The sequence below is a fragment of the Mirounga angustirostris genome, unplaced genomic scaffold (genome assembly GCF_029215605.1).
Source record: "Mirounga angustirostris isolate CCGP_5_RB_7025 unplaced genomic scaffold, mMirAng1.0.hap1 SCAF_5, whole genome shotgun sequence".
NCBI classification, from domain to species: domain Eukaryota; kingdom Metazoa; phylum Chordata; class Mammalia; order Carnivora; family Phocidae; genus Mirounga; species Mirounga angustirostris.
In genome coordinates this window covers 11,656,342-11,680,778 of record NW_026991713.1, presented here as the reverse complement: position 1 = coordinate 11,680,778, position 24,437 = coordinate 11,656,342, and the positions used below count along the sequence as shown (strand labels likewise).

The 24,437-nt window shown below is 56.8% G+C and overlaps 1 protein-coding gene across 3 annotated transcripts in view; it reads right to left on the bottom strand.

The window, feature by feature from the left end:
• The window catches only part of MYH9 (myosin heavy chain 9), a 90,669-nt gene that overhangs the window by 26,660 nt on the left and 39,572 nt on the right, over nucleotides 1-24,437 (bottom strand). For 2 of the 3 annotated variants that reach the window (XM_045872604.2, XM_064590636.1), the window contains exons 4-14: nucleotides 14,330-14,357; nucleotides 13,465-13,558; nucleotides 9,228-9,320; nucleotides 8,706-8,769; nucleotides 8,055-8,153; nucleotides 7,548-7,691; nucleotides 6,688-6,783; nucleotides 5,571-5,689; nucleotides 3,846-3,998; nucleotides 2,729-2,902; nucleotides 1,052-1,225 (exon numbers count right to left, since the gene is read on the bottom strand). In XM_045872604.2, coding sequence (XP_045728560.1) covers nucleotides 1,052-1,225; nucleotides 2,729-2,902; nucleotides 3,846-3,998; nucleotides 5,571-5,689; nucleotides 6,688-6,783; nucleotides 7,548-7,691; nucleotides 8,055-8,153; nucleotides 8,706-8,769; nucleotides 9,228-9,320; nucleotides 13,465-13,558; nucleotides 14,330-14,357 — 1,238 coding nt within the window. Of the gene's footprint in view, nucleotides 1-1,051; nucleotides 1,226-2,728; nucleotides 2,903-3,845; nucleotides 3,999-5,570; nucleotides 5,690-6,687; nucleotides 6,784-7,547; nucleotides 7,692-8,054; nucleotides 8,154-8,705; nucleotides 8,770-9,227; nucleotides 9,321-13,464; nucleotides 13,559-14,329; nucleotides 14,358-15,258; nucleotides 15,299-24,437 lie in introns of those variants that run through there. The other variant, XM_064590637.1, reaches the window with a different exon arrangement.

Below are 24,437 nucleotides of genomic sequence, written 5' to 3'. Positions count from 1 at the left end.
AACTATAGGAACAGGACTGGTTGGTTTGGGGTTTTGGGTTTGTTTGTTTGTTTGTTTTTTGGTTTTTTTAGTGGGTGTTTTTAAACTCAAGAGCTGTGTGTATGCTTCAGCATCTGCAGGAGCAGCGGGCGAGGACCCCGGTGAGGACCAGGTGCGGCTCCAGAGCCGTGAGAGCTCAAGGCTCGCCTGGCCCGACTCATCCCATGTTCTGGCTGCAACTGTTAGGAGCTTCGAGCAAGGAACACAGAACCTGCTGAAACCAGCTTTATTCTAAGCACAGATCTCTGTGGACTCGGGACACCCCTCCCCAGTTCGGGATGACAGCAGTTTTGCCATTTTGTCGCTGGGCATCCTTGGCCCTAACGAAGCTGTCACCCACAACGGTGGCTCTCAGCCAGGCCACTGTGCCCCCATCCCATGTTTGGCGACGTCCAGAGACCTTTCTGTCACATCTACGGAGAGTGCTACTGACCTCTGGTGGGTAGAAGCCAGGAGTGCTGCTAAGCGTTCCTGGATGCACACGACAGTCCGGGACACTGCGGACGGTGCAGCTGCGACATCAGGTGTGCGGAGGCCAAGCGGCCCTGCCCAGAGCACTGACCTGCGCCGAGCACCGGGCTGCCCCAGCTCACTGAATACACGTAACGCTGCACAGCGGTGCTTACTGATTTTCCAGAGGAGGTGACCAAGGCTCAGAGAGGTTAACTGGCCCAAAGGCACACCACTGACGAGTGGCAGGGTTCTAATTCAAACTCCAGCGGCTCCCTTTAGCACAAATCTCCCTTCTGCGCCCGGAAAATGCAGCTAATGACAAGACCCGAGTACCAGCCCAAGCACCGAACAGGACTGCTGTAAGCTCCTCGTACAATGACACACAGGACGGGGCTCCGTGAGGTGGGAGCGCCGTGTGAACGCTGATTCCTGCCACGGGGCACCCCGCTGGACTGGCACTGTCCCCCACCCCGCCCGCAGGGCTGCCCAGCTCCTCGGCCTAGACAGAATCATCTCCACCTCCCCCGATGAGGTCCAGCCGTGCGTGTGCTCGCCTCACCTTGCCTGCATAGTGGATGATGCAGAAATCAGCTTTGTCCTTCAGCTGCTTGGGCTTCTGGAACTTGGGGTGGGTGCCCTGTTCCTGTACCACCTTCTCCACGAAGCTCTTGTCGGTGGCTTTGGGGAACCAGCATTCCTCATCCAGCAGGGCCAGGATGCCAGGGGGCCCTGCCTGGGAAAAACACAGCATCACAAAGGTGAGCACGACCCAGGGACCCACCCCATCCCTGCCCTCACCAGAAGCCAGAGGTTAGGATTCAGAATCCCCAGAATCTCAGCAGAGGACAGGCGGCACTCGCCCCCACAGGGAGGGTAAAAAGAAGCATTAGCAGAACTCAACTCAGGAATTCTAGTCTAGGGGTGCCTGGCTGGCTCAGTGGGTACGGCAGGTGATTCTTGACCTCAGGGTCATGAGTTCGAGCCCCACATTGGGCATGGAGCCCATTTTAAAAAATAATAATAAAGTTCTAATTTAAGAAGAAACGTCTGAGGTCTAGGCTGTGGCTGACACACTTTACCAGATGATCCATCACAGAGTTTCTCCAGCTTAGTGCCCTGGAAATCATCTGGTAGGTTTGACGGATGTGTGCCATGACCCGCACGCCCGGGGGCTGTCCTCAACAGGCACCTGCCCCCCTGGAGCCACTCTGAGACACTGCCCCCCACGCCGTGTCTGCACCACAGTGTGGTGAGATGTGAGACTTCGAGCAAGTCCTCCAGGGAAGCCCCCAGAGCCCCAGCAGCACAGTGAATTGATAAGAGACTGAAACGCTGTGGAGCCTGGCTGACGAGCCTCAAAGCCAGACAGGATCTTGCTCATTGGCAAACACACCTGACTTAAGCAAAACTCATCACAAAAGTAAACTGCTTCACGTTAGGATCATGAATCATTTCAACCCCTGCCCCCAACCTTAACTAACACTTCCAAATGCACAAACTGCCCCCTAGATCTTCCAGCTAACTGGCATTTCAGTGTAACTCTGGTTGTACCCGTTTTCAGCAGCTCAGGACTCTGGAGAGATACGAGTACAGTGCTGTAACTCAACTGAGAGATAACCCAGAGCAAGAAAGCAGCTCAGGCTCCATGAAGGAGCACATCCTGTCCAACCTAAAACACAAGCAGGTGACCCCAACCGCCCCTGCAAGAGCTTTCACTACAAAGTGAAGGAAAGAGGGAAGGCTCGCTGGCTCCCGCCTCCCACCAACAGCCAATGCTGTGGGACGGAAGCGCTGGTGCCCAGTTAGCCCTAAAGGGGGACAGACTCAGCAACTGTACCGGGAGCAGCACTCATCACCCTGGGTCTGCCCAACGCCACGCTGCAGCAAAAGCACCTGGGACAGGATGCTATGACCTACCAGCAAGCCCGTTTCTTTAAGACAAAGAAAGGCTTGTTGAGCCCACCCCTCAGATAAACGCTGGGTGGTCTTCCGGGACTGAAGACGGGATACTTGGGCACCAGCCACAGCCCCACCTGGCTGGCAGCTGGGCAAGGCCCCCAGGCCCCAGATCTGAGCCCGAGGGCCTATTCCTGCAGGTGGCATCGACAGGGAGAGGAACCAGACACAATCCCCCACACTCCAAGTTAATGTGGAGTGGGAGGCAAGGCGCCCCCCACTCCCCCCGAGGGGACGATTGACAAGCCAGGTCTGAGGTCTGAGCAGGTCTGGCTCTTACTGGCTTCTCAATGAGGTCGATGCAGGGCTGCAGATCGAGGCCGAAGTCGATGAAGTTCCACTCGATGCCCTCGCGCTGGTACTCCTCCTGCTCCAGGATGAACATGGTGTGGTTGAAGAGCTGCTGCAGCTTCTCATTGGTGTAGTTGATGCAGAGCTGCTCGAAGGAGTTCAGCTGCAGGGAGAGAGGGCTACGTCAGAGGGGTGCCCGCCCTCCCGCCAGGAAGCCGCGCCCCTCGGGGAGAAGTGGGACGGGTATTTAGGATGGACCTCCTTGGGCAGCTCAGTGCTGGCCCCCGGGGAGCCCAGACGGGCAGGCGCCTTCCCTTATCAAACCCAGAGCAGGGGTTCCTCACTGCCTGGGGCCCATGGACCTTTCTAGAAGTTTGGTAGAGCCTCTCTGGGAACAAAATTTGAAAATGAATAAAATAGATGTTATGTTGAAATATAATTATCAAAATACTGTGCCATACCAATACATGGTGCTTCCTCATTAATAAGCACAAGCTGTGGGCTTCCTAACTTCCAGGGGTTTGAGCATGAAGGACATCACATCTCCACCACTACTGTGGTGGGAAAGCGTCTGACTGCCACTGGAGACAGGCCCCGAGCACCGCCAGGGCAACTGTGGCTTGTGTATCTTGCTTAATTCACAATTCAAAAGAAATACATCACGTCAATGAGACGTTAGTGAAAACTAGAGGTACTCCCCCGCCCCCGGCCCCCCACCGAGTTCATGGTCTCTCTGGAACCTGCCATGGACCCCAGGTTAAGAACCTCTGATCTACTGCAAGTATCATTTTTCCCAGCCAGACCTCAGTCTTCATGGGCAGAGACAGTGTCCTGTCCCAACGCTCAATAAATAGTCACTGAAAGAGTAAATCTCAGAAAGCACCTGCCCGTGAAGGCTCCCAGGACACCCGCTAGAAGGTCCCGTTCTCTCTAGCACGGCCACTTGGGAACAGGTGTGCCTGTTGGAGCTTCAGATATGCCCAACTGAGGGGTCCTGTCTCCACGCGAGGGACGAGCTGGCCCACTCGGACTGCCGTGGGGCCAGAGGAAAGAAGACTCCACGCTCAGGGAGAAGGTGGCCAAGGGAGCACGAGAGAGGAGCTCACATCAAAGATCTCGAAGCCGGCGATGTCCAGGATGCCAATGAAAGAGGCGCCCTGCCTCTTGGTCTTGTCCAGAGCCTTGTTGATGCGCAGCACCAGCCAGCGGAACATGCGCTCGTAGGTGGCCTTGGCCAAGGCCTCGATGGCAAAGTCAGCCTGGGGTGGGGGGAGGGAGGGGACACACCCAGGGGGACAGAATGTCAGGCACAAGGAGCCTTTAAACCTTGTATCCCTTTGCTCCAGTCACTCCACCTGCGGGGCCTTCCCCCAGAGGGACAGCCCTGAGGATAGAAAAAAAACCTTCACGCACAAATATGGTCACTGCAATGTTATTTATAATGACCCAAAACTGAAACAACTTAGATGCCCAACAAAACAGGCACTGCATTAAGCACTTAGACATTTGCAAAAACCTTTTTAGGATAAATAGGGACATGCTGAGGTATCTACAGAAGAAATGGTAAGGTGTATGAGGTTTCCCTCAAATAACGTCATGTGGGAGGTGGGAAAATAAGATTAATGATGAGCCAAGACTGGCCGGGAGTCAGTAACTCTTAAAGCTGCCTGTACAAAGGCACATGGGGCTCATTACACTATCCTGTTTTGCAAACGCTGGAACAGTTCCACAATAAAAAAGCCAGGGTGACAACTAAGTTTTAGAAAGAAAAAGCACGGGGCGCCTGGGTGGCTCAGTCAGTTAAGCGTCCAACTCTTGATCTCAGCTCAGGTCTTGATCTCAGGGTCGTGAGTTCAAGCCCTGGCGTTGGGCTCCATGCTGGGCATGGAGCCTACTTAAAATAAACAAATAAAATAAAAATTAAAAGAAAGAAAAAACCTTGCAGGAAATAAAGAGCTGCCCAACACCTGTCACTGGTTAGGACTGTGACAATTTTCTTTTCTTTTTCTAGATTTTTCTGTATTTTCTGAATCTGAAGTATTCATATAGTAGCTTCATATGGAAAAATAAAGGCTCTTTAATTATTAGGGAAATGAACAGCTGGTAATAATTATGCACGCCGTCTTTTGAAAACAGCATTCTCAGCTGTGGTGGGACGGCTCTGTGCGGAGCATCGCCCGCGGGCCCACAGCCGCCAGCGTGGGGTACATGGACGGCAGCCCTAGGCAAAAAGACTCATCAATGTGGACTCCAAAGTATTTTTGAGAGGTGGGAGCACAGCACCTTAAAAACGCCCACCACCAGTGGCAACAGAGAGGCCTGGCTGGGGAGGGGACCCCAGCTCCTGGGGGAGGCAGGCCCACCGGTGCGGCGCAGCCGAGGGTTGTCTCTCACCACGCGCAATGAGACAGCAGGTGGTGGAGAGACAACCGCTTGGCACAGCCTTCAAGGGCGGTGGATGCCGCCGTCCTGGCACCTGAATAAGTTGTGCTAGAGAAACAGCGAGTTCTCACTTCACTCTACACCCGAGCAGAACATGCATCCACACTTGCCGACCCATCAGTCTCAGTGTCAACTCGATGCAAAGGGGCACGACGTAACCACAGCCCTTCCCAAGCCACTGGCCTCGGGCAGCCTCCTGACTCCCTGGGGCCCGTTTTCTCACGTTCTCACTGGGGGTAAACACCAGCTTGCTCCCCGAACTGCTGCGAGGCCTGAATGAGGGACCCAGGCAAGGTGCCTATCACAGCAGGGGCCCAGTGTGGGCCCCAAACTGGCCGCCGCTGTGACCCTGCTAGGAGGCAGCCCGACCCCCTGGCCAGAGGGCATACCTGTTCCTTAGTCTGCGCCTTCTGGACGTAGTCCCGTCCCACCTTGATGCGCGGGGTGAGGATCCCTCTGGTGAAATCTGTCACGTTGATACCCAAGAGGTGGGACACTTTCTGGGCAGCTGCGATTTTTCAAAGAGTGAGGAAGGGAGGGGTGAGAAGTTTTAATTAAACCCGAGAGAATGAGTCCCTCTGCTCAACCGAGAGGTGGTAACTGAGCGATCATTACCAGGACAACTGGCTCCGGGCCCCTCTTCAGCAGGGCGCAGAGTGCCCAGCTCTCCCCTCAGACCCCGTGGCCGTGGCACCTCCTCACTGGGGGCCCGGGGCCGGTTCCTCTGCACATCCCTGGCCACACGGTGAGTGAGGAAGTGTCAGGGAGGCGCTGGGGGTGCAAGAGCACACGTCCCATGGGAACATCTTTTACAATCCCAACACGCGTGTGTTACGTTTTTTCAAAAGCCCCAACAAGGGCCCATTAAGGCTGACAGCTTAAATGGGGTCATTTGCAGTGACTCAGGGAATGGCAGTGGCCGAGCAGCAAATGTGAGGATGGCAGCAGTCCATGGTCCTAACGTGTTCACGGGGAAGGCACGCATGAGATGGAGCATCAGCAGAAATCAAGGTTTTACTAACTGGGACAACTGGTTTGGCCTCTAGAACAACGGAGGGAAACGCTGGTCGGCATGATCAAGGGCTTTCCTAATTCCTTCTGAGGCTTACTCCCTGAAGACACACCAGGGTCACATTTGTGTCTATTTTATAAAAAAAAAATACAGAGCATGGGATGCCTGGGTGACTTGGTCGGTTAAGCGTCTGCCTTCGGCCCAGGTCATGATCCCGGGGTCCTGGGATGGAGCCCTGAGTCAGGCTCCCTGCTCAGTGGGGTGTCTGCTCCTCCCTCGGCCTCTGCCCCTCCCCCCACTTGTGCACACAGTCTCTCTGTCAAATAAATAAAATCTGTAAAAAAAAAAAAAATACAGAGCAATAGCCAGCCACGAATACACATAAAATGAAAAAGAAAGGTTTGGCTAGAATTCCTACAAGACTTCTTCTCCTGAGCAAATCCAAACCCAGACCGCGGGCCCCGTGTTCCAGGTGACAGGACCACGAGCATTACCTGTGTTGTCGGGCATGGACGCCTGGTCGGTGTTACGCTCCTTCTTGAAGACAATGTTGCCGAGCTGAAGAACGCCCGAGATGACTCGCAACAAGCCTTTGGGGGGCAATCGAAGACAGCTCAGAACCAGGCGGGGATTGGAATAAGCCCCTGGGTAGGGGCAGTCACTCCCTCAGGGGCCCTTGAACAGGACAAGCCATGGATAGCCCATCACTAGGGCCTCTGGCAGGCCTCGGCTTGGGCAGCCAGCCCTCTACTTGGACTCGAGCTCTGTTAAAACTCCCAAAACTTCTAAATCTGGACCAAGAACACGCCTCTGGCCTCAGGGCCCACTGCCTATTTTTATAAATGAAGTTCTATCAGACAAAACTGTGCCCTCCACTGACATACTGTCTATGGCTGAGCCAAAGTGGTTCCAACCCTCACGCTAGAGAACAGGGCGTACTCTCCCTCTCCCCTAATCTTTCAGAAATAAAGCCACAAGGCCTCTCTACCCTCCTTCTGGGGCAACAGGAAGACACGGGCATGTCCCGCCTTTCACCAATGCAAAGACCCCAGCCCCGGCCCCTTTCCATACTCCACCGAGACAAAGCAGGAATGGAGCAGAAGACCCAAGCCCTGAGCAGGTAAGCGCCTGGCCTTATTCTCCCGGGCATAAATGCCCGTGGTACTGCTGGGAGCGAATAACCCTGACTGAGGCACCATTTCCCACATGCTGGAGGCCTTCCTCCTGGCCTCTACAGGCCTCCCCCAAAGTCAGAGCCAACGGGAAGCTCTCCCCAGGCCTCAGCTGCCTCCCAGGGCATGATGACCAGCCCCCCGCCTCCCCTCCTTCAGCCACAGGAGGGCCAGCTCTGTACCCATTTGTTCCTCTTCTGGGATGCCCATAATCCTCATGGCCTCCATGGTCTCCTGGAACATGTCCTTGTCCTGCTGCCCTGGGATGGTGACGTGCCCATTGGATAGGAAGCGGTATTTGTTGTACGGCTCCAACAGGAGATCAGCTGAAAGGGGTGGAGGGCAAGGCGGGTCAGTGAGGGGCTGTAACCAGCGCTCTAGGCAGCAGTCTGACCTCCAAGGTCTGGGAGAATGGGAAGCACCCCTAAAGGCCCGAGAAAAGCCCAGAACGGCAGAGTAGCCAAAAATGCTCTCCCCTCGGATCGCTGAGACTCCCCTGCACATAGCCTCTGAGAGCATCAGGGCCCCCTGACTCTCAGAGGCAGACTCGACCGCCCCGGCTTTTCTCTGGCATGGTCAGAAGAAAACGCCAAGGCCTCGGACGGGGGGCGTTTGCATTCCCCAACTGCAATGTGTGGCCCGACTGGGGCCGGCAGACCATAGGCCAGGCTGCTGGGCCCACTACTCACTCTTCAGGTGCTCCCCAGCCCCGGACAGCAGGTAGTAAAAGATGTGGAAGGTCCGCTCCTCCTTGGCTTGGCGGATGGCACGAGATTTCTCCAAAAGATCTTCGCAAATGTTAAGGAACCGTGCACACAGGAGGAAAGGCAACTCCCTACTTTCCCGACCCCTGTCAAAAGCAACTGAACCTCACCAGACAGCAAATGGCAAAATAAAACAAAAGCAAACTGTCTTGGCTCTCTCCTTCTGGGCGTAGAGCCTGGCAAACAGCAGCTCCCACACTCAGGAGCCCTGTCTTTAAAGAGCGCCCTCTAACAAGGGGATGGAGAGCAGGATATTCTCACCAGCAAAGCTATAATGCCTACACCGGGGAGAAATAAAGTAGCACCTACTCAAACCCCGCCCCTCCGGGAACCACACTGGAGGGTCTTCATCGTCCCATCCCTTCCGAGGCACAGCTTTGTCCTGCTACTAAAGAAGAACCTGAGTTCAGGGTCCGGTGTTCAATGAGCTGCTCCTGGTATTCCTCCCAACGCAAGGGGTGAGGTGTCCCAAGAGGCCGGTGAGGGGGGCAGCTGCCGGAATCAGGCTGCTTCTCCACCAAGGTCTCGTCCCTCCCCGCCAGACCAGACACCCCGGCTGCAATTAACCAAGGATACAAGTCTCAATGTTGGCTCCAACGATGTAGCCATTGACATCAAAGTTGATGCGAATGAATTTGCCCTAAAGGAAAGATAGATGAAGCCATCAGAGGCCTCCTCAACCAGCCTGAGGGACAAAAGCAAGAGACTGCCCACTTGGGAGACCAGGGGCCCTGTGCCCACACTGCCTGGATACTCAGGACTCAGAGGGCCACGCTGCTTGGAGCCTAGGCCAGGACAGGGTCAAGAGGTGCCCACACCCCTCCGCTGAGGCGCACAAGTGTTCCCCACTCCTTGAGCTGGCCCCGGCTTCTAACTGGCCATGGGCTACAAAGGGACAATCGGCGGGACTGGCAGGTAACTCCCCACTCTGTTCCCCTCCTTTTTGCCACCCGGGTTGAAGAAGCCACGTAGGCAGAGCCACAGAGACTGGAGCGAGACCCAGCCTACTCCACGCGACAGGCCGGGAAGGCGACGTGCGCCGAAGCTGTGGGTGGGAGCCCCGGCCCCACAAGCTGGGTGCGGCTGGCCGCTACTCACAAATCGTGAGGAGTTGTCATTTTTCACAGTCTTGGCATTCCCGAAGGCCTCCAGGATGGGGTTGGCCTGCAGCAGCTGCCGTTCCAACTCGCCCTGGAAGGGAACCCAGAGGTGCAGTGAAGGCCGGGCAGTGGCTTGGGCTGTCAAACCTGCCGCGAGGCAGAGGACGGTGGCAGAGCCGCTGTCTACGTGCCCACCGGGCCAGGAACAGAAACTTCCAGATGGGATCCGGTCATGCCAGCCTTGGCCTGGCCCGTGTCACTCGAGAGCGACCTTCCCACCAGGCCTTTGGGAACCTTCACTGGTTTGAACTTCCTTCCCAGGACCGACCAACCAGTGTCCCTAGAAAGGGAAGGTGGGTGGCTCTCCCCACTCTAGGGAGCCTGGGACGATGGCCCAGACCGACTGTGGAGGACGCGTCGGAAACAGCATGTGAACCAAGGAAAGGCGCCCTTTCTTCCCGTGCACAGAGTCCCCACCCTCTAGATACAATGGCTTCTCTCTGCCCTCTGTGCCTCTAGGCCCCACCCGAGACCCAACAACATTTTTTTTCCTCTTCACAGGACAAGGAGATAGAGAACCAGCTCCACAAAAGATACCAGCTCGTTTCATCCATGTCCTAACAAACACTGCATTTTCCTTGCGGGACCCTGTCCCGACATCCCCCAAGCCTACTGCCAGCATGTCAGGTCTCCCAGCGGGGGGGTCAACAAGGCCCACTGTGGGTTCCAAACTGCTTACCAGTAACACCCACAAACTCTACTTGTGGTCTCATGAGACTCAGTGGTTGACAAAATACCTCCTTATGCCTTCCTATCATCCCCGGGTCCTCATGAGACTCAGAGTAGGCAAAACCGGGTGGCCCCATTTCACAGAAGAGAAAAATGAGGTCGAGGGAGAGAACATGATTTGCCCAAGGTCACCCAGCTATCAACCAGCAAAGCAGGTACCAATTCAAGTCTACCTAACACCCGTCAGTCACCGCCACGGCTCCCGCCCTGCCCCAGCCCTGCCTGGAGCTCTACCCGGTCAGATCAGATCAATTCTGGAAGCAGCCATCACCTTCCCAGCAGGCCACTGGCTGAGGAAAATTCGGCTCTCATTCACCTTAATACCTGGGTTCTCTCAAGGGGGAAAGAACATCACACAAGGGCCAGGCCGGCTTTTGTATTCATTAGCAAGGCTGGACTTAAGCCAGGATTTTCCGGGAACGGCTGCCTGTGAGTGATGAAAAGGAAAACTGGTAGTAGCAGGAGCTCCCAGGAGAGTCGTGAGGCACAGCCTTCCAGGCACACCTGCTGCAGACGAGATTCGTCTGCAGAGCCCCGGATCAGGGCCGGAAGCCCACCAGAGACGGGAAGGGGCCCAGGCAGGCCTCCTCCTCCAACAGCCAGCCTCGGCCAGGGCTCCCCGCACCCGGGGGCCTGGGAGCCTTCTGTTTTCAGACTACACAGATACGTGGAGGGTCAGCGGAGCCACGTGGCCGGGCAGGGGTCAAAGCCACTGAGCAGGCCATCCGTGTGTGCTTGGCACCAGCAGTCTCGGGACCCGGGGCCCCCACCCACAGGGCTCGGGCGGGTCTTCGAAGCCCAACTTGGATGAGCGCTGCTCCCCCACCCACTAAAACGTTCCTCTCAAAGCACAGGCCAGGCTGCCAGGCTGGCGGAACCACTCCCATTCCTGTTTCCACAGACAGATGGGAGCACGGTCCCCACCAGGGCCCGCCGCCGCCGGCCCCAACTTGGAAGCAAAGCTAAAGTCTCTGTTTTGGGACCACATGCTGTTGCCGTGGAACGAGGGGCCACCAGGCCAACCAGGGAGCTGCTGCTTCGGAGGCTGGAGCCAGGCTCCATGCACACAACAGTGAGGGCTAACCTCTGGGTTCTTCTTTATTGACCCATAACTGGGAGCAGAAGAAACCTTTATTTTTCAATAACATTTGCATGCTATGACGTTAGGAGGGTCTGCTGGTAGCCTATGCTCATGAGGTTTGGAATTACCCATCCGGTTTCTGAAGGGCTTCACTGGGCGGTGTTTCTGCCAGTAGTTTCCAACTAGTATATACAAACAGAGGGAGGAAGAAGAGGAGGGACCAAAGGTCACTGCTCAGGCTACGGATGTCGAGCTGGAAAGTCCCTTCCCCCAAGCTGTGCGTTGCCAGCCTTCAGCCCTGGCCAAAGCCTGGCCCTCCCATGGCAAGGTGAGGTTTGGGACATTCCAGGGGGCAGTCTTGGGACAAACGACTGGGTCACTGCAAGGGACAGCTCTCGCCCAGTGTTTGCCCTGACAGGCTCCACAACACAAAGGCCATAAACCAAGTTCAAGTTTAGGTGTCTCATGCCCCAGCTGTGTGTGGAAAATCACTGTACCAGCTTCGGCCGTGGAAATCAGCCCAACTGTCAGTGGCCTTTACAACGGAGGGCCCGAGCAGTAATCAGAAGCCAGAGAGGCAAGCTATTCAACCTCTGCAGTTGGGGACAGAGTATCCGTCACACACTACGACCTGAGACATAGGATGTGACAAGTTTGCTCCCACTTATCACCACGCCCCCCGGCACACCGTTGTCTCCAAGCCAAGTGCCCGGGGCCTGCGGCCCCTCTGCAGCTGGAACCCCAGACAGAAGGCACACGGGTTTCCGTTCTTGCTCTGTCTCCCATCCTGTCTCCCGTCCTCCAGGGCAGGGACTCCAAGGTCACCCTCCAGAGACCCAGGCACACACCAGGCATTCAATAAATAGCTAGAAAATGGATTTTACTGCAAATTCAGAAACAGGAAAACCACAGCTAGAGAACTCCTAACCTCACAGTTCTGTGTTTGAAATAGGCCGCCTGAAAAGAATGGAAAATGGGGGGTTGGAGAGACGGAGCAGGAGGAACTTTATTAGTTTCTAAATATAACTCCTAACGCCCCACGGAAAAAGATTCAGAATGTCTTGAGAAGTTTGGCACATGAGAAGTTACTTTTGGTGCGATCCCAGAAGGCTGTACTCATTAGGACATTCTGCAGGACACACCCCAGGTCTGCATGCAAAGAGACACACACCACTACTTACTGACACACGCTGCACACAGCTCCCCAGTAAGGGGGAGCCACGGAGACACGGCGCAGGGCCCCCCGATGGCTTGAGGGGACACCTTGGGCACTGAGATTTCACAAGGAAGCTTAAGAGTGTGTGCTTAAGGGAAAGAGAGAGAGCACCACACGGGCATGCTTAAGACGGGTCACTCCCAACTCTGGGAAGCTCCAATGTGGGGCCTTCCGGGCATGGCTCCTGACTGGCACAGTGGCGGCAGGTGGGGGCGGGGGGGCGGGGGACCAGCCAGCTCCTTCTGGTCCGGACACAGAAGGCGTGGGGCTCCAGGGGAGCAGACGCCCGCTCCACCATGTCTCAGTCAGGGCTCAGCACGGGGCCTCACGGCTGCCGTGCACACAGGGGAGTTCTACGCCTGGCCAGAGTTTGTGAGAACAGCTTCGGGGACGAGGCCCATATACCCACTCTGCAGGAGCTGACATTTCAGAGTGCACAGGAGGTCACTATGTGTCACACCCCGCCCCTTCTCCAGAGACAGTCAGTGAGCCGAGCCTAGGAGAACAGGTCTAGCCGCAGAAAGTGACAATGGTGTGGAGTGAAAAGCTGCTCAGAAAAAAATTACATAATCCAAGGGCACACGATGGGCAGAACACGCATTCCCGGTGCAGAACGTGCAGTAAACGTGCAAGGCTCACCTAGCGAGGACACTGCTGAGTTCGACCATAATCCATCAAGAGGGAGGGGGAGAAAAAGGGAAGTGAGATGACTTGCCAGTTGCCCTTCCTCTCTTCCCTGGGGGACTGTCCACCCAGAGGCATTTCAACAGTGGGGAAAGCAGCGGGGACTCAAAAGCAGGCCTGCCCGAGAGGCCTCAGGTCTCCATCAACTTGAGAACCAAGTTTTGGAATCTCTCTGCCGACCTTGGGGTGAGGCCTCACAGCAATTAGCTGCCAACACCGGGAGTGCGGCCTCGCAAAACCGGGTGGTCTCCCATTTCCACAGCAACTCAGAAAGTTAGGAGGCTGGGGGGTGGGGGGAAGCAGACTGGCTACCACCGGACCCATTCCCAGGATGGCCAAGCTGCAGCCGCCATGACAGTGGGTCCGGCCTCTGCTCCGATCCCCAAAACGCTCCAAACCACGGACCACTAAAGGCTCTTCCTCGGGAAGATCAGGTACGTCCGTGGGAGGAAGGCCTGCACTCACCTGGTCCTTCTTGCTCTTGTGTGAGGAGGCCACGTGAGCCAGATACTGAATGACTTTCTTGGTGTTCTCGGTCTTGCCAGCTCCAGACTCACCCCTGCCAAGAGAGCCAAGAAAGTTCTCAAGGGGGGTCTGGCCAAATCCCTGAGGTCTGTCCCTTTCCCAACGCACAATGCACCACCTCCGGTTCTACTACCCACCCCTAGCGGCAGAAACGGGAACAGGCAGATCTGCGCTAAGTTCCGGAATCCTCACTCTGGCCCCTGCCCATGGCCCTCCGGAGGCCTGACAGCGGTACATCCATGCACACTGCCTGGCCTGGTCACTTGGCAGCCTTTGTGTCCCCAAGTCTCAGGAATCAGTTTTAGGCAGCTGTTGACTCAGAAGTCAAAGGCACTTAAACACATCCCTTCGGAACCACTTGGAGGAATGTTCTGTACCATCAACTCCCCCGGCAGGCAACGGGTTTTTTTTATCTCCTTGTTAAGTTCAGAGGACCGGGGCGAGCAGCCCCTGTGCAGTGGAGAAAGCCTTCTGTTCAGAGCCAGAAGGAAGGTGTTCTGGAGGGGCCAATCCGTTCCCAACTGTGCTTTGTCAAGAAGCCTCCTGCCCCCCCTGCTACGAACCTCCCCGCACTGTGCATGGGCTCCTCCAAGGGGGGCAAGCCAGTCCTTGGCCCCGAAATAAAGCTCATCCACGCTGTGGGGCTGCTGAGCAGCAAACCTACTCCCTTCAGGCCCATCCCTTGGGGAGGGGGCGGGGGCTTGACTGGGAATGTTACCCATCAGCCTGGGTTTCGGTAGGAGCCCTCAGAGTCAGAACAAATCGGGGTGACACAAGGCCCCACCACCCAGACGGAAACACTTACGTGCACAGAATGGACTGGTCCTCTCGGTCTGAAACAAAGGAAACATCCAGGTTAACTTCTGCCAGATACAAACGCCTCCCCCTTGGGCTTCTGAAGAGCTGCCCGTTGCCCAGGAGCAGACAGCCTGGCCTGCTGCCCTTGCGGAGGGGGCCCCGCACACCAGTTGGCGACACAGACCCGATGCCTCAGTCGGACGAGGGACATCCACAGGTGGCAGGAGCTCAGACTGCCCACCTTGGCTGCCTGCCCGCCCCTCGGACACCAGCTCGGGGAAAACTCCCCAGCAGTCTGCAGTACCGAGTGCTGAGGCGGGGGGCCTGCCCCGTGAGCTCAGAACGGGGGGTGCGGGCCGGCAGAGAGAAGGCCCATGCAGGTGTGGTAAACACCGTCCAACCCGTGAGTAAGGAGCGCCGGTTCAGCGGCTGGGTGCGGGTTGGGGCAGACAAGGCGGGCTTTGCAGTGGGACGGCCCCCGGGTACCGCACCGCCTCGGCCACGACGTGGGTGGGCCCGCAGACATGTGCCCAGATTCCCGGAGCCCCAGGCCCCCCTGTGATGGGGAGAAGCCCCCGTGCGGCGTCTGGCACGTGGGGGCAGCTCGGAAGGAACAGAAGCCTGTCAGCATCACAACCTCTGACCGGTCTCTGTGACAACTCGGGTCTCGAGGCCTGGCTGTCAGAACTTTCAGCAACGGTCTCCAGCTGTGACTCAGTCAGCAAGGAAAGACGTAAACAACTCACGTCCACACTTTGAAAGCTAAGTTTGACAGAAATGCTTGAAGACATTTGGGCTGACCTGGTTCAGTGCGGGAGGTCCAATTTTAAGCAGTAACTGAAAAGACAAACTCATTTTACCCCCTTCATCCCACCCCGTGTAGCACCCTCAGCTCCCTGAGGTCAGACCAGCCGAATCCAGGACCAGGCTACTTACTAGTATTTGAGCTGCAGTGAGGCATTTCCATCCCAAGTCTGGGCTTCCCTATCCATAAAGTAAATATGCTACTGGCTCCCTGGCAGGATTAGCTTGGAAAACAGAAATAACAGATGAAACAGGCCCGGCAAGTAAAGAGAATGAACTCCACAAATGGCTGCTATTTCTTTCTCCATCGTGAGGTCGCCATGACGGGTGGTGGCGGCATTGTCAGGACAGCGGGAGTCCCAGCCAAGGGGCGACAGAGGAGTCCTCCTAGCCGAGGGGCGACAGGGGAGTCCTCCCAGCCGAGGGGCGACAGGGGAGTCCTCCCAGCCGAGGGGCGACAGGGGAGTCCTCCTAGCCAAGGGGAGACAGAGGAGTACTAGCCGAGGAGGGACAGAGGAGTCCCAGCCGAGGAGGGACAGAGGAGTCCTAGCCGAGGAGAGACAGAGGAGTCCTAGCCGAGGAGGGACAGAGGAGTCCTAGCGGAGGACTAATCACTGTTAGCAGTAGTGGTACTGCGCAGAAACCAACGTTGGTGATCTGCCGCTGGCCGGCCAGGGCCCTGCAGAAGGGACAACAGGAGGCTGACTCACGGCTTCCTGTACGTATGGCCTCAGGAGACGGATTTAGCTGTTCAACACCCAACACACACCGCTCAGCTCCGTCACCTGCCCCTTCGCCAGGAGAGCTGCTAACGTGCCCATCTCGGCGAGCATGCAGGGCTGGCCATTTGCTACCGTCTCTTCCCCCGACTGTGGGTCACTCCGACGCAAAAATGAGCCTCACATCGCTGCCCCCCCCCTCCTCGGCAGCCCTCCCTCTAGCCCCCTAAGAACTCAACAGTGTTCGGGGGGCAAGGGAACTCGGCCAGGCACCTTCACGCACACACCCCACACCCTGCACACGGCTGTGGACCTGCTCAGAGCAGGCCCCCATCAGCAACCTTGCTCCCCACTCCCCCTGCTTCAACGTTCCCACAAAGCAATGTCCAAGACCCTGCAGCAAGGGCTGGAGGAACTTCCACAGTCTCCTAAGACAGAAAGGACAGGGAGGCGGCGGGGGCGAAGGGCTGGGGGAGACAGGGCCGTTTCCATCACCTGCCCCCGAGGTCAGTACGGTGACCAGCAAGGTCTGGAACGAGCAGGGCTGTGATCCCCGGCCCTGGCCTCCCCCGCTGCACCTCCCCAGGGCTGGCCCAGCTGCGGGCATGTTTAGTCACCGCTCCACAATCGGGCAAGAATGTACCTGCGCGTGCCGGCGAGGCTACCATAAAAGGAAACATTCCCATCCCTTTCAGAAGGAACCGTTTTCCCAGGGCTGTCCAAGCCCCGTCCCTGGGATGGCTGGAATTCCTCTAATTGTGTGAGGAGGAGTCAGATGCTGGGCTGCTGAACAACAGGAAGCAGAGCCCGCCCACACACACACACGCACGCACGTGTGCAGACACACATGCACACAGACATGGACAAGCTGCGTGGGGATGTGTGGGCATGCGGGGACACACGTACACGCGTTGGCACAGATGTGCGTGAGCACGTGTACAGAGTATGCACACGCATGCCCACACAGACGCACGTATGTGGGGGTGCACACACAGGTGCACATATAGCTATGTGCGTGGACACACACACACAGAGGCCTGCACGCACTTCAATTTGCAATGCTAGCCCCAAACTCTATGCAATCTCCATCCCCCCCACCATCTCCGGTCCTTCCTCTCCTGACCTTTCACCTCCAATACCTGAAGCACCAGGGTCAGCACAGCCTAAAAGGAAACACCCCCATACTTTCATTTTACACTTTAAAGAAGCCTTACTTCACTTTGCCAGGATGTTCTTTAGGGCAAATGCTTCTGCAGAGGAAAACCGATGGAGGCCCCTCACGTTTCCTCAGCTCTTGTCCCCACCACTTCGCACCCCAAATCCACCTGCCTGTAGTGAAGGACACTGTGGCCCCATAAGTCTGGAAAGGTCTCCTCAATTCTTACAGTGGGTTTAGGCCTATTATCTGGTGGTTTCACAATAACCCGAGGCAATGGATAAGGCAGGCACACTGTCCCTGGTTTGCGTGTGTCTCTTCTCACAGCACTTCAGGACTTGTTCCTGAGCTCAGAATCATCTGTTCTGGGTACTGGGATGGTTAGAATTCTCAGCAACCAGTAAGCTCTCTGCCTGACTCAGTTTACTCTGCCACACTCCTGGTGCATTCCAGAGGGGACCCTCCATAACACCCTCTCTCTCAGCCCTTCCCCACACGGTCACCTCAAGCACACAGAGTTCAGCCCGCTCTGTTCCGACTGAAGTCCTTATTTGGGCCTATAAGGACTGAAGGCTTATTTGAAAATGCCCTTTCTTCCACCACACCAGGAGACAGACAGCCAGACAGGAACCCCATGGAACCACAGGAGTGCACCCTCCAGAGACAACCCAGTCCTAGGAAACGGGTTCCTTGCTGGGATGAAGGCCTTAGCCTGACTGAGGCCCTTGAACCCCTCCTGCCCGGTCCCTAACTTGGTGGGACTTGGGGAGAGACAGGACTATGAATCTCCCCATCATGGTTTTTCTACTCTTTAAGAGAAGCAACAGCCTTTCCTTGGATGAAACCTTCTCGAATTCCCCCTTTAAAGAATAGCAGATAATGGGGCGCCTGGGTGGCTCAGTTGGTTAAGCAACTGCCTTCGGCTCAGGTCATGATCCTGGAGTCCCGGGATCGAGTCCCGCATCGGGCTCCCTGCTCAGCAGGGGGTCTGCTTCTCCCTCTGCCCTCTTCCCTCTCGTGCTCTCTGTCTCTCATTCTCTCTCTCTCAAATAAATAAATAAAATCTTAAAAAAAAAAAAAAAAAAAGAATAGCAGATAAACACCAGAGCTGTCTGGGTGGTGGAGACAGGGTTCGTCAGAGCACACTTCGACGACCACTGTCCAGGCGCCCAGAGCAGCGACAGAAGGCAGAGGCCGGCATTCCGATTTCTGCCCTGCACTCCCCCCTGGAAATGCCTGGCCCCTTGACCTCTCAGAATCAGAGGCGACGGCCTCACCAGCAGGGCCTCTCTAAGGACTGAAAGACATCGGTGCCTGGAAGCACGCAGGACAGCACAGGCACCTGGAAGCATTGTCCTTAATAACCCCAGGCCCTTTGCACCTCCGGAGCTCTCCACTGTGCACCCTCCACAGAACAACAAAAAAGGTTTTAAGTTACATGTTCAGTGATGAGGCCATTCCCTCTCCTGATTTTATTTTAAACCCCAAACTTCCCAAGGGCTTTCAGAGCTGATACAGACGTTCAACACAGACAGGTGTTTCCAGCCAGCTCGGAAGGCCCAGCTCAGGTGGGAGGAGGGGAAACCTGACCCCAGGTATCTCACCTCAGGTATAAACTTATGCTAGGGGCTTTATTTATCGCTCACTTCCTCCATGAGAGGAGCTGCCGATTCTTGTCCATAAAAGGCCACAAGGCTCGCAGAGTGGTGACATCAGGCCCGACAGGAAGTACAGAAGGAAGAGACCGGGCCTGGTCCACCAACAGCCGTTGCTGGGACTGACTCATAAAATGCTGAGATAAGGCATCCCGGGGTTCCTGCAGGGCTGCTCTTGGGGTCACACCTGGAAGAGCGCCCTGCCCTTGGGACCTGTGTTCAAATCAACCAGGCCTCTTGAGCAATGGACATGGGCCAAGAAAAAAGCAAAGCAAAGAGCAGGTTCAGGTGGGGTGACACGCCTGCATGGACTTGAGGCTGACGGGGTGACCCATGACAAACAGACCTCAACTTTCCACCACCCCGGGGTCGCTCACTGTGTGAACCCCTGCTCCCCATCACCTGGAACAGGAAGCACTGGGCCAACCAGGGCCAATTCCTGGACTCCATAGTTAGTTCTCCGCAGACCCCCATGAATGTCAGGGTCTCATGGGCCAAAATGCAAAGCCTTTCACCAAGTTTGAAACGCGGAAAGACCTGTGGGTTCAAGCTCAGAACTTGGGGGCTGGGAAGGCCCTGGGCCACCAGCAGGCCTGCCTCGGTGCTGCAGAGAAGGAGCTGTCCACTCTCGTGGGAAGTGTTTTGGGGGCCTTACCAACTCATCTGGGACTTTCCCCAAAGCCAGCCCCCTTCACGAGCTTGGGTTACAGGCGCTTGGGAGGCGGGTCAAGAGGTGAGAAATGCAGATGGATGCTCCGTGTCAGCACAGGCTCAGGCCCCCCTGGGTCCCGGGGCCTCTGCTGCCAAGCGACCCCCCGCCAGTGGCTCCCAAGCACACACGTGTTCTCTCCATGGCACGAAGGTAGGCCCAGACCAGGGAGATGCTGGATCAGCAGCAACCCCAGCCAGAAAGCAGCTGGACTTGGCCCAGTGTCTCCACCCACACACTCCCCCCAGGTGAGGCCGTGTCTGAACCCCGCGGAGGAGGCCCAGGTCTCTAGCTGCAGGAGGCCGAGAACGGGCGCCTCCCCCATCAGGCACCCTCGATAATTAGAAAGAAGCCCTGGGGACTGCACTTAACTTTCATTATGGTAGAGGGCAGGCGAGGCCCCAAACCAGCCCTCTCTCGGCCAAAACGCACCCAGCTGCTCACACAGGTAAACTCCCAGCGCACAGGCAGACCTGCCAGAAACCACTGCTGGCTGTTCAGACACCTTGTCCACGGGCGGGGCTGCGAGTGAGAATGTTCTCTGTGTGGGGCTGCTGCTGAGACAGTGCTGACAGGTTTGTCAGAGTAGAGGGAAATTCAAAAGTCACACGTGAGTGCTGACAGCCCTCAGCAAACGCCACCGGGACACTCAGAGAGACCGGACACTGGGAGGTCAGTCTGCCTTGCTCTTAAACCACATTCCACTCAGGGAACAACGCGGGGGGGGGCGCGCAGCTGAGTCCCGTACAAGCCCCAGTTCACAGCTTTGCAGAGGGCTGGGCTGTCGGGGAGGGACGAAGGGAGCACAGGAAGGAAGGACAACAGGACCGTGGGAACAAGGTGGACACCGCCAGGCAGAGCTCAGGACACATTTGGCTCCAAGTCAGAGAATAAGCAGGCCTGGCTTTTCGAAATGCCCCCCCCATGATGAGTTTCACCAGGCTTGTTGGAGAATGCAGGAACATCTGTGCTAGGAGGTGAACAGTAATGGCACGTAGAGATGCATCCTCAGGAAGCCAGTGGCTCCAGTTGTCTTGAGAAGGGGCAATAAAACGCGATGAGAAGCGTGTTGGTAACTCTTAGGCCAGGTTTCGCTCCTGGGACACAACCTCCATCCTTGGCTTTCAGCTTAGACCCTGGCCCTACTGTATTTGTGGACCAGCTCAGGGTGGAGACCGATCTTCATCAAGTCACAAAGTCTGGCTGGAATGACACCCTGGGCCCTGGTCAGCCTGGGCTGTCGGCCAAAAGAACACCAAGGATCCTCAGTTTATTGCAAAGGTGGACACTGGGCCAACAAGCCTTGGTCAAGACCAAAAAAAAACTTTACAGAAGCCACTTAGAGAATCCCGACTTTCACGCCTGCAGACTTCAGCTCTCTTACTTCTCTTTAGTTTTAGAGTATTCGTCTTGTTCTCATCTGACAGCTTAATTCCAGAAATCAGGCAGGGGAAGGAAAGCAACCCTTTTCTCCGAACACACCAACGTTCAAGTCCTGGCCTCCTGGCACAAGGCTCTGCTGGAGTCTTGGAGCCAGAACTTGAGAGAACAGGAAAAACGGCTGGTAAGCAGCATTCACAAGCAGCGAGGAATATGCCCAGGGAGGTTAAACGCACAAAGCAGCTCAGCCATTACAGACTTTGCAGGTGACTTTTGGTTGGTTGGTTTGGGGGTGAGGGGTGGGGCGGGCACAGAGACATTGAGCTAAGTTTTCAACCACCCTCAAAATTTCAGGGTCCAGGAGGGCACTTCATTCTTGTCACCCACTTCCAGTGGCCCAGCACAAAGCACAGTGGGCCTACTGGGTTGAATTAAAAATCAAACTGAAAAGTAAGCCTAAATAAAGCTGAATCCTTGAAAAAGGATCCATGAGCCACAGATTCCTCCTCTAGAAAGAAGATTCTACAGAAATGAGACTGACAGGCAATGCCCACATTATAATTAAGCAGCCTCATTCCAAGGACCGGGCTTTCCTTCTGCGGGGGTGGGGGCCTGGCCAAGCAGCCTCCTGGGTTCAGCTTGTTTGGAGAATGCAGCCTCCTCCCTGTCCTGGCTCCACTGGGCCCAGGGCTGCGGGTCACAGTGTGGCACCCCGGGTCCCCACCACAAATCGACAGGGGACCCCTTCAGTCATGACGTTCTCCTGAAGCCCCAGAGAAGCCACATCGGCCCACGGGCCTCCTGCGGCCTGCTCGGGGTGTGGACAAGACGGGACAAGCTGGAGACGGCGTCTGCCCGCGCACGCCCGTGTGCTATGCGGCCGCTGCAGGGAGGCAGCTGGCAAGTCACTTCCTGTGCGTGCTGCCCCCCGAGCCCCAACTCTCACAGGCTGCTCTTGGAGGAGACTAAGAAGGCGGCCTGGAGGAAGCATTTGGCTATCACCTGCATTGGGCGAGCAGGAGCGTGGAGGGAGAGAACGCAGTACACGGAGGGCAGGGGAGGGTTCGGTCAAGAAGCTGCATTTCCAGACTCCTCCGGCTACCTTCCAGAGGGCACTCGTCCATTACAGGCCAGGCACCCGATACACGCGCCTTGTTTCATGCCTGCAGTGACCCTCCAGGGAGGGTTCATTAAGCCGGAGGCCGACAAGGACAGGAAGGCTCCGTGAAAGCGGCCCCCAGTCAGGCAGGAACCGACAGAGCCAGGCCCCAGCCCAAATCTAGTGCGAACCCAGCGCGCTCTTCTCCGCACGGGTCTTGCTCACAAGGCACGTCGCTCCTAAGGCTAAGGCTCACAGAGGCCCCCCGAACTGGGGCTGGCGACCTACTGTGGAGGCGCTGTGCCACTGGTCAAAGCCCCTCACGCTCGGCCCGCAGCCCCCAGGCTCGCTGGGGCTCCCTGCTCCAGCCGGGCTCTCTCCCTCCTCCTCCCCCTCCTCCTCCTCCTCCTCCTCCTCCTCCTCCTCCTCCTCCTCCTCCTCCTCCTCCGGTGCCCTTCCCTGCCCCTCAGGACCGCCTCCGGGTGGGGCCAGGTGACCGGCGACCGTGCAGGCCCAGAGTGCGACCCTGTGGTGCGGGCAGTGGGGGCCTGGCTCCCGACCTCCCTGCCGGCAGCGGGGCCTGCGTGTGCGGCAGCAGGCAGGGCTGCCGGGCCGGGCCCGAGCCTCGGGCCTGCGCATTCCTGCTCCAGGAGTCATCCCATCTGTGGCTTCCTCAGTGCCTGTCCTGGTGAGCGTGTTCGCAGTCATGCTTCACTGTCCCCTGGAAGCATTTCCCCAGGGCCGCACCCACACGGCGCCTTTTTTTCCCCTCAGAAAGGCCTCGGAATGCAGACAGCTCCACGGGGGCCACTGGCAGGGAGCATGTGGACAGCGAGTGAGGGCCTCCAGCCAGCCAGCCGTCCTCCGAGAACGAGGGGCAACGGTGCCCCCGGGGGACAGGCACCGGGTCGGCCATCAGGAAACCCTGGCTTCCAGGGCTGACTGCGGGCACTGGACAAGTCAGTCACGTGTATTTCTGGGCCTATCCCTCCCTTCACCTGTGAATGAGAAGGCTCACGTTCAGATGTGAAGGTAGCGCTAGAATTCTACCCCTCGCTGGCCCACGAAGGTCAGTCAACCACTGACAGAGCTCAGACGCCCACCGGACACCGAGCGACTGCTTGGTGACCAGCCCCTTCCTGTGCAGCTTCCACCAAGCAGAGATGGGACTGGCATGGAGCAAAGGGTTAAATAGTTCTCAGATTAGCTGAGGCCTGGAATGAAGGCAGACCCTGCTGCCACTCCCCCCACCCCCAGAAATGCTGGGAGCTCCTTAAAATACCATGAAGTTGCCCAAAGTGAACCAAACCTGGCATTCTACCTAATCAACAGAGAAGAGCTTTTCTCCTCCTTTTGCTGGGGAGGGAATGTGCTCAAGTCAATCCTTCAACGGGTCGGTTCTCCTCTAAGAACACACACACATCCTTACCCCCCCCCCCCGCAGGGGGACCCCAGAAGGCCAGGTCCCAGAGGAAACCAGGCGCGCCATTCCCCAACCCGGTCACACCTTCTACAGACCACTCGCTTCTCCTGCCCCCACGCCCCACGAGGGACAGCCACAGGGAGTTCAAGCCCCTCCTCCGCGCCTGCCTTTACAGAATCCCTGAGGCAGGGAGACCCATTAATGGCCAGGACGGCGAACTAACCAAACGGAAAAGCCAGGGTTGGGAGTGGGAGGGTGAACCAACCAAGTCGCCACAACTTTAATTAAACCCAAGGTCGAGGAGGAAAACCAACAAAACTGCCGGGCACGTCCAGGCTGCCCCAGAACCACTTATTGACACATACCCGCCGGCCTTTCCACAGGATCCGACCTCAGCAGTACCTTCCCGACCACGCCTCCTCCCCAACTCCCAAGATGCATGACACCTGCTACGGCCCGGCTGGTAGCAGGTGTGGGCAGCAGCTTGTCTCGTTACATAGCTGTGGCCCCAGGTGTCGGGGTACAAACACGTCTCGTCCCTCCACCGGGCTGCCTGTTCCTCCAGTGCCAGAATCACATACTGGACCTCATGGTGTTCTGGCACTTTCTACCTCCTGTCCCCACAGACTACTCCAGGGTGCCGAACGCTGCCATGCCCCATCCTGTGCCCACGGCAGACAGCACTCGTCTATCCCAACATTCCTTGGCATTGAGTCTTGGCTCCTTGGCAAGCCAGGGCCCGAGGCACTATTGATCCACGGGAGTCGACACTCAATAAAACTAATCTGCAGGGCCTCATCCAGTGGTTCTCCAGGGGGGGGTGGTCTGCCCTCCGGGGAACATTTGGTAGCAATGTCTGGGGACGTTTCTGGTTGTCACCATGGAGAGGGAGGGAGCTTCTGGCATCTGGCGGGTTGAGGCCACATTGCTGCTGAACATCCTATGATGCACAGGACAAGCCCCCCACCCCCAAGAGAGGACTCTCCAGCCCCAAGTCAACAGCTGCCACGTTTGAGAAACCCTGGCTTAGTCTGACAAACAGGTAGAGTGACCATATAATTTATCATCCAAACTGGGCTGCTTTTTTGATTTTTTTTTTTTTTTAAGATTTTATTTAGGGGTGGGAGGATGGGTTAGCTTGGTGATGGGTATTGAGGAGGGCACGTTCTG